Source organism: Thunnus albacares, chromosome 20 (assembly GCF_914725855.1).
Source record: "Thunnus albacares chromosome 20, fThuAlb1.1, whole genome shotgun sequence".
NCBI classification, from domain to species: Eukaryota; Metazoa; Chordata; class Actinopteri; order Scombriformes; family Scombridae; genus Thunnus; species Thunnus albacares.
In genome coordinates, this window is record NC_058125.1 from 18090432 (window position 1) to 18100431 (window position 10000).

The 10000-nt window shown below is 37.6% G+C and overlaps 1 protein-coding gene across 5 annotated transcripts in view; it reads left to right on the forward strand.

Annotated features, from left to right (window-relative positions):
• Nucleotides 1-3799, forward strand: part of ptprea (protein tyrosine phosphatase receptor type Ea) — a 53369-nt gene extending 49570 nt beyond the window's left edge. For all 5 annotated transcript variants that reach the window (XM_044337396.1, XM_044337393.1, XM_044337394.1 and 2 more), the window contains 7 exons: nucleotides 702-795; nucleotides 1045-1121; nucleotides 1251-1385; nucleotides 1609-1734; nucleotides 2309-2460; nucleotides 2582-2717; nucleotides 2882-3799. In XM_044337396.1, the coding sequence (XP_044193331.1) occupies nucleotides 702-795; nucleotides 1045-1121; nucleotides 1251-1385; nucleotides 1609-1734; nucleotides 2309-2460; nucleotides 2582-2717; nucleotides 2882-2956 (795 nt within the window). In that variant the 3' untranslated portion in view covers nucleotides 2957-3799. The remainder of the gene's footprint in view (nucleotides 1-701; nucleotides 796-1044; nucleotides 1122-1250; nucleotides 1386-1608; nucleotides 1735-2308; nucleotides 2461-2581; nucleotides 2718-2881) is intronic.
• Nucleotides 3800-10000: the final 6201 nt, after the last annotated feature.

Genomic DNA, 10000 nt, shown 5'->3' on the forward strand with positions numbered 1-10000 from the left:
CACTCGGTAACATGTTCCTTCATTACTGTGAACCTGTGAGCGCTACACACACTGCTATAAATACACACTAGCAATATGTGTGACAACAAATGGTTTGCAAGAAATGGACCGTTTGCTCCTGTTTGAGTGACGTTTGCTAAGAGCTACAGTGCCCAGATCTTTTGTCATATTACTGAGCCTCTTTTAAAAATAAAACTATATATTTGTGACCCATTTTTTAAGTTCAGTTGGAACCAAGGGGCTTGGGCCTTTGAGCCACAGCTAGACTGGGGAAGTCAGGAAGTAGTGACACGGACCAACTATTTTTTAGTTTAAGTCTTTTCATGGGATTTGTTGACAATTCTAAAATTATAGAATATCACCATCCTTAACACCTTTGGATAGATTTTGGTACAGTACAATGGATTAGTCCTGAAAATTTAACTCTTACTCAGTAGAGACATTTTTTGTGACAGAAAACTGAAAAAAGCTTAAGAGGATGCCGCAGCCAATGTATTAGGACCATACCACTAACGGTCGAGCTTTGCCTATTTAACTAACTTGTCTCTTTTATACGACAGACAACTTACCTGCAAATACCAAATGTGATTTATAATCAACTGTGTAACTTGTTTTATTTCTTTAATTTAATTTGTAAGTTAAAGGACAGTAAACATTTGCAAGTTTGTAACATTTTGACTTTTTGTTTGATTTCTCCCCAGAAACTGACCAACATGCGAATAATGAAGGAGAACATGAGAACGGGGAACCTTCCCGCCAACATGAAGAAGAACAGAGTTCTGCAAATTATTCCATGTAAGAAAGAAAGAATGTCTGGAAAACCACAGTACCAAAAACTACTAGATAAGATGCCAAATATTTTGAGGCAGATGTTGACCTCAAGATAATATTGTCTATACTATATTTAGGATCTGAGTTTATTCAATCCTGCACTCTGCAGCATTGAATAGCACAGGCCACTGTCTAGACCTGACATTCTGTGTGGTTTTGAGCTGGTCTATTCTAAATGGTCATGAGGGGTTTCCTGCTCTATTTCTGTTTCAGATGATTTCAACAGAGTTATTCTCTCCATGAGAAGAGGTCAGGAGTTCACCGATTACATCAATGCATCTTTCATAGATGTAAGCAGATTTTATTACCTCATGTTTTCCCTCTTTCTTTCATGTCTGCAATAGTCTGTGTTAATGCTATTTACACACATTATCGGACCTGTAAAGCTAAAGTACTGCATGCATTTTTCTGTGACTCAGGGCTACAGACAGAAAGACTACTTCATTGCCACCCAGGGTCCACTGACACACACAGTGGAGGATTTCTGGAGAATGGTGTGGGAATGGAAATGTCACTCTATTGTCATGCTCACTGAGCTCCAGGAGAGGGAGCAGGTAAGCTACAAAAAAGGGATGACTGCAAGCAAGCAATGATTGATTGCTCCAATAAACACTTCAACAGTGCATTCATAAACCATCCCAGTTCTGATATCTTGCATCTGTGACAAAACATTTTATGTCAGTTCATGTTTGTGCATTTCATGTACACATTTAATGTATTAAGCTGCTTCTTATTGACTTGTTGCTGGGATCAAAACAGTTATCTCTGTTTTTGCAGGACAAATGTTGCCAATACTGGCCCACAGAGGACTCAGCCACCTATGGAGATTACACAGTAGAGTTGAAGGGAGACACTTTATGTGACACCTTCAGTCTACGAGACTTGGTACTCACCTTTATCCCGGTAAGCAAATGAACGTATTATCATACAGCTGTTAGTGAGGCAGTCATGACACATTGCATTTGCCTGTCAGGATAAAAGGACTTTTATTGGCCCTTAGCATGCAATTTCACTAAGCAGTTCTTTGAGAGCGGAGCCTATAGTTACATTCATATGTGAATATTTGAAAACTGAACTGATACCTGGACATGGTAAAATGCAAAAGTGACTTTTTTTATAGGGTTTTTATGAATCCTTAGAGAATGGCGTATCTCATGCTGTAATGCTACACATGGTCTGATGTAACTGTCTCATAATGAAGTCAAAAAAACTCTTTTTGTCTGCCAGAGGAAATGTGTTGGGCAGGATGTCTTTAAGAAAATTAATGTGAGAGCCTCCCATCTCATATATTTCATTAAATTCGACCCACATTACCTCTCAGATGCTCAATAGTTTATTCCTGCCAGTCCACCACTCATCTACCGTACACTTAACCTACACTGACATTGCACCTGCCATTATGCTTTCATATACTGCTAATAAATCATATTTGAAAGGTATTATGATCTCTTGCCTGTCTGTGCATTTCCTCTCAAAGGAGAAGCAGACAAGGGTGATAAGGCACTTCCACTTCCACGGCTGGCCGGAGATTGGCATCCCGGCCGAGGGGAAAGGCATGATCGACATCATCGCCTCAGTGCAGAGACAGCAGCAGCAGTCTGGGAACCATCCCATCGTCGTACACTGCAGGTACCTTCAAATCACTCTTTTAGGCATACATTCAGGCCTTTTTTTTTAATATATCTGTTGTCATATTTGCAAGCCACTGTTGATGCTTTAACTAATTTCCAATGCTCTTTGTGTGCTGCAGTGCTGGTGCAGGGCGAACAGGTACGTTCATTGCACTGAGCAATATCTTGGAGCGAGTCAAGGCGGAGGGCCTGCTGGACGTGTTCCAAACTGTGAAGAGTTTACGCATGCAGAGGCCTCATATGGTCCAAACTGTGGTAAGTATCAGCTGAAGTGAACCTTAAATAATCTGTTAAAGTACTAAAAAATGTTAAAAATGTCGTTTATCTTCTGTTTATCTCCTGTTTTGCTTTATCTTGGGTGAAACCAATACTGATTTTCCACCTAATCAGTCTTTTCTGTTTTTTTTTTCTCCCCACAGGAACAATATGACTTCTGCTACAGGGTGGTACAAGACTTTGTCGACATTTTCTCAGACTATGCCAATTTTAAATGACGAGATTTGCCTTAAACATGATTTTTAATGTTGTTTTCTAAAGCTGGTTTGTCAGTTTTATGTGTTTCTTTAACTTGGTCAAATGATCTATTTTGCTATGCACTTGTCCTACTATTAACTAAAACTCCATCCTCGCTGTAATATACTGTATCTCAGTGGATTAAAATTGTAAATGGAAAAAAGTTAGATTAATAATGTATATTTCACATCATGTATGATAATTATTTTGTCATGAAGTGTAGTTTCAAAGTTGGTCTCTTATTTCAGTTCTGTTGTATAATATTGTACTTTAAATGTTCATGTAAGTGTTATTTTGGATTGACCACGTAATATTTTTAAAAGTTGTACTTATTGTAAATGTATTTATGTGTTGATGATGACATTCCATTCTTGAGTTTGGAGAACATTACGGGAATGTTAAGATTATCTTTTTTTTTTTTTTTTTTTTTAAGAGTACATTCTTTCATTTATTGATGACTTCTATCTGAGATTAGAGGCGATTTTGAACCAAATTTTTAATTGCCCTGAAGCTACATGTCCATAACGAATATGATACTCTTTCCAATGGAAATACTGTCAGAACAAGAGAGCATCACTTCAGCCATAATGCAGAAAACAAAGTAATGCAACAGAAGCCAAGATGACAACCCAACATGAATTCAGGCAGAGGTTTCACAGTTCGACTAGAGTCGTGAAAGACCATTAAACTGGTTTTGTACCTCAAAAAGTGGTTTGCAGCTGCATTTAACATGGATGTAACGTTACTACATTCTGCCTTTTGTCTGTAGACAGCAAAAAGTATTTTGCTTAAATGACTGCACATTAAAAAGCACATATAACTAAGCCTTTTGCCAAGAACCTGCAATATTCAAGAGTATGTTTATGATTGCTTTATTTGTATTATAGATTACAGATTGTTCACAAATCAGTGCCATATGTACTTTTTTAAGACATGGAAAAGTAAAACAACCCTGAGATGAAAGCAGAACATTTAAAGTTCATCCAAAAAAAAAGGTAAGTGTGATCACTGACTGCATTATAGCAAGTACCTACTTTGTCAAGTATGTTTTCATGACAACTTATGTCAGATGCACAGTTACTGTAACACAAGAGGAGACATGTAATAGTAAAAACCACAATACACAAAAGTGGTGCTTCAGTGCCTGCTTAACGCCAGAGCAACAACAAAAAACACACTCCATATTATCAAGATTTTCTCTTACTTTATATGTTTTAGAATACATGGGTTTTGTTTTGCCACACAGGTCAAAATGAGGAACCAGAATGTTTCATAGAAAGTATTGAGTGTTTCATTGGCGAGGCATTAATTGGAAAGTATCTGAATGTAAAATAGCTTTTTGGTGGAATTCTTCTGAAGTAGCGACCCCCATTCATCCGGTACTCCAAAATTTAACCAAACATTTGGAATAACTTGACCCAGCTCTTTTAAATCCTCAATGAAACATGTGGTTTTGTTGAATCTGTTTGTAAATACTACATTACAAAGTGCTAACATTGTGAAAGTGAGGAGCAAGGAACTGTCAAGTGATTGGTCATGTTTTGTGTGCTGTCTGTCTGTGGGAGATGTGAGGTGCAGCACAAGAAGAATTGACTTAGCAAAACAACTGATTTTCCCATGGCTTCTTTTCTGTCTACGCCTTCCTTTTAAGAATATTGAAGAGGGTGTGTTTAGGCTACAGCTCTTTGCCTTTGCTCTCTCTGTGGGTGGTCTATCCCTTTTTGGATTCTCAATGTCTTTGAAATGCAAGTTGCAATATTAAATTCATCTGAAAATGCTTTAGGGGTCAGTGGAAGTGTTTTTTTCAGATGTGTTTTCTAGCCGCAGTGTCAATGTGCAACAACTTATACTGTCCGTATGGTTCTTTTTAACTTTGGGGAGATGTACTGAGGGCTGCTCAACCCAGTACAACTATAGTCGCATATACTCCTCGTAACCCTATGGTTCATAATATATCAATTAATTGACAAATCATTTGGTCCGAAAAATGTCAGAAAATAGTGAAAAGTGCCCATCACCATTTCCATGAGCTCAAGCTGACGTCTTGAAATGTCCTGTTTTTCATTTCCTATACTACAGTACTGAGAAAGCCAACCAGTACTCACATTTGAGGAACTGGATCCGGTGATTTTCTGGCGTACTTGCTTAAGTTTTAGTTCAACTGTAAATAAAATAAGGATTATTTTGAATCCTTGTTACCAAAGCCGCTTTTTAACCAGGTGACCTGATTGAGCTCTCACACTCAGAATATCTAGTTAGATATTAATACAGAGATTATACACTGGATGAAAATGTTCATCAGAATCATGTCTGATTCTACTTATTATTGCTCTACGCCATGGTTACAACTAACTATTTGAATAATTGATTGATCTATTATTTTCTCAATTCATTTGATCAATAAAATGTCAGAAAATACTGAAGTATGCCCATCACAACTTCCTAAAGCCTAAGGTGATGTCATCAAATTGATTGTTTGAAATGACAAACACTCTAAAAACCTAAAGATATTCAGTTTAACATCATATACTTAAACAATTCCATTATCAAAATAGTTAAATACTTTTGTCGATCAACTAATTGATACATTGACTAATAATTTCACCTCTGTCATTTCAGTCTGTAAGCTGCCATTAAGTTCAACTTTGCTTTGCCATTAAGTTTCAAAATATCTTTACAGTTTGAGTTTTTTTCCTTCTCTTCTTTACCTCTCCTCTCATGTCTGTTCATCAATGCTGGAAATAGCCATAATGGGGAAGTGGGGAAGAACACCAAATGAGAATATGGAAACATAAGATTCAATACTAGCAGGGACAGAGGAAATACAATAAGGTACAGCAGATGCTCAATAACTAAAGGCGATTTGGTTAAAAAACCACAACTGACTGTGCTATAAAAAAAAAAATTAAAAAAAACAACAAAAGCAAAACAAAAATCCTCAAACTAATTCAAAACATGCAAACTAACAAAGAGGCTTGGTTTTTCCTGTCTCCAACACTCCTGTTTGCACATTTCCTTTCTGCTCAATGAAGAGAGACTGAAGACAAATCTTATTAAATGATTTTGATTAAATTAAGATATCATGGATTCACATTAATGATTTAAGGTCTAACCTTTCTAAATTTGAATTGGGGATTGCCAGTATCACTTGATAGAGTTAATTATGAAACTGTTTACTCCACATTGCTCCATAAAATTACACCTACAATCAGTATTTGGATAAGAGTTGCAGTGGTTATGTAACATAATTTGAGGCACAAAGGCACATTTCTTGACCTGTGTTAGTTATAGTTTAATCCAACAGGGGGCAGTGCATCTCAATCTATATGTAGCTGAGAAGGTCTATAAATCTAAAGGGAAAAATCCATCCAAAAATAGAATTCATGTTTCTGTGAGATGATACTACTCATCATAATTACTAGTCATAATTTGGTTATTGCAGCCTCTTTAAAATGAACAGCATAAAGAGAGACTGCTGTGATGATTATTGGGAGAAAAGTGCTGAAGTGGATTTATAGGTGGTGAATAATACAGCAACGTCTAAATGACATTATAAAAAACCTGACTCAGATTAGATATGCATGACCTTAAAACACACTTAGTTAGTAATTGCTTAGAGATGAACTATTCAGAACCTAATCTCAGAATCTGTCTCGTGAGCTCACCAGATCTCCAGTTCAAATGAATGATCATTATTTTGAAGAGAAATCAGAGTGAGTTCTTATTCCTCACATAGAGAATAATTCCTTTGTTTAGTATTCTTAACTGTTTATGGTAAAATAAGTTGGTTTTTACAAAGCAAACAAAGAATGATGTTGAACTGAAATCAAAAGCTTTGTATCTCCCTATCTCTCTACATAAAGCGAGGAATCTCTGTCTGTCTGTCTGTATCTGTATGTATGTAAGTTTGTCCTTTGAATATCTTGAGAACCGTTCATCCGATCTTCTTCGTACCCGGTGGTTGGATTGCTGGGGAAATGAGGAAGTGTAATGTCGATGTGTGAAGTTGTTTGGATGAGCGGTTCTCAAAAAAGATATAAAAATACCTCATAAATAACGTTGATTTGCTTCTTCTTCCGCCCGTGGAGTTAACGAACAGAAATACAGACAGCACCACACTGCCATCGCAACCCACATTGTGGTCAGAGGTGGGATTACATCCATAGTGCTAATGACAAAAATGTTTAAGAGACTTAAGCACTGTGTAACATTATTGAGAACGTAACTCGGCATGTATGTGCAAGACTTAGTGCTCGATTTCTCAAGCAATTTCTCAGAAATATATAGAAATATCTCATAAACAACATTGCTTCTGCTTCTTCTTCTGCACGTGGAGTCAACAAGTGGAAATACAGACAGCGCCACTCTCACTCTGCCACTGCAACCCACATTGTGGTGATAAGAACTACCATAAAGAATGAATTGAAAAAGTTTAGAGAGTTAAGCTCTATTCCCATTCCTCACATGTGGGAACTTTGTATTTATGTTCAAGACATAGTGCAGGAAGTCTCAGGAACATTTTGAAAGGGCACTACAGTTCATCCAATCAACTTCAGTTCAACTCAACACTGTAGTCTCCAGATATTCTGTGTGTGAGGCATTTAGGGAACATTGGTAAATTATGAGCAGGCACTGCTCTGTTTACATAAATACAAATAATCTCTCCTGTGCCAAAAACTGGTACGACAGTCCTACAGAAACTGATCAGACTTTAAAATAGCAGGGGAGACCAGGGACAATTGTAACAAGGGATGGTTGTAACAACTTCTTATTCCTCCAATCAGAAACAAGTTAGAGTGATTACACTCACTCTGCACATGCTCAATTAGATTGTCTTCTAACGTACAAAAAAGGAGCCACTTTTGAAACTCCCAGAGAAAGCTACCAGCAAAAGTGTCGGTTGTATTTTTTGGACACTGTCCTGAGATCAAATGTGTAGGAATCCAAACAATTATCATTAAAATCATTGTTTTGTAAGCTAAAAATAGAAATGACTAACATGTGTCAAACTAGCTGTCAGGCTAATTCACATGAGGTGAAAACATGGCTGGTGATACTGAGACGGTTGTAACACCTTGTCCCTGAACCAAGTGCATTCATTTATATTTCAAAAACCTAAAGGCCTGCATAAACTAGATTTGTCAGGTGGGGAAGCAGGAGTGGACCCAAATGCAGAGGCCAGAATGCAGATATGATGAAAATCTCTTTTAATAATGGATGGTCAAGTACAGGCAAACAGAACTGGCGGACAAGATAACACAAAACGATCCAACAAAGACTCAACTCAAAACCAGACCTTAAATACAGACTAAACTAATCAGAGAATGGGGAACAGGTGACGAGACACAAGGGCAGGCTGGGAGTGATTGGCTGAGGGAAACACAGGAAGCAGGGCAGGGCTGACGAGACTGATACAGGGCAGGTGTGGGGAAGACACAGAGCAGAGCAGGGCTAACGAGGGTGAAGCAGGGCAGGTGAGGAGGAGTACAAGAACACACAAGGGAAACTTAGTGACAAAACTAAAACCTAGAAAACACAATACTCTAATACAACCCACACCAACCTGTCCAAGAACCTAAACTAAAGTATACAACACACCAGGCTAAACAACAAAAGGCAGTCCAAACCCACCACCCAAATATAACAAGAAAACCCATATGAACCGAAGGACTAAAGAGAAGTGCAAACCAGGAAACCCCAAAGAACACAAGAACATAAAAAAGACCAAAAAACACCCAAAGTCCAGGCAGGGTGTGACAAGATTACATGCTAAGTTAATGACAAACAGTTGGATGCTAATAGTCAGTGGAAACACATGTTTGCTTACAGCATGCCAAATATCAGAAAGAGGAAGACCAACAAGAGAGTCCCACTTCCTTCACTGGAGGGGGTTTAAGAAGGAAATAAAACAGGGCAAATCAGTCAGATGAGTGGCCAAATCCGTTTTCACAGGAAAGTCTGAGGCTGAGGGATCCAAATCATTTTGCAGAATAGGGTACTGGAGCCCCAAGAGGATTTTCTCCACAGAGCAGGAAATCCTTCTCAGAAACTACCTGATGCAGGCAACTGATTTGTACTGCACCCATTAAATAATTTTCTTGCAGTATAATTTGACGGCTTCCCCTCTTTTTGTTATGTTGTGTGAAAAAAGGTAATTATTTAAAAAATGAAATGAATAGTCACAACAACATGAATGATAAGTTATCTTTTTCATTTTGAGTATTTGATTGATTAATTATGTATATTTTAGACATGTTACAACTGTCCCTGGCATGTGTAACAACCTTCCCTGTACACTGGGATGGTTGTAACGTGGAGTGACTGTATTTAAATCAATTTTGCATCTTGTACATATTTCATAAAATCAAATTAAATACACTGTTTTGCGAATGATACATGAACAGAACAAAAAAAATTACTACTTCCAAATATAAATGTGTGCTTACATAAAGCTTTCATCCATGTGATTGCCACCAGTCAATAACAAGGAGGAGTAAATTTCAACTATTTTTGCCAAACAATCCTGTTTCTTATCTTGCAGAAAAGCCCAAATGACAAAAAGCCTCTTTGTTGACAATTTCCACTTCCTCAGGGACCCGGCACCATGGTAACACTCCACAGCGGGAGGAGCTGTAGGCCAAAAAAAGTTCAGCACAAGTGAAGAGGTCATATGAATTATGGATTAACCCTATCCAACTCTCTTATTTTCATTGACCCCTAACTACTTCTATTTTTTTCTTTCACAAGGCTTCCTATTTTCTTTCTAATATAATATGGAACATGCTCATTTATTGGCAGGGGTGGTATGCGCTCTGACCCCCCTCCTGAAATGCATTCATGTGTGGCTTGGGAAACTATATTTCTGATTACATACAGTGTATGTGAAACACAAGTTTTTTCACAAGTGCCAAGATTATCACGTTATCCGAAAACATCATTTCACCATCTCCTGAACAAAGTAAGACTCCAAAACCAAAAACATGTGAGAATTTAGCATTTGGAATTACAAACATGTGGAATCCATC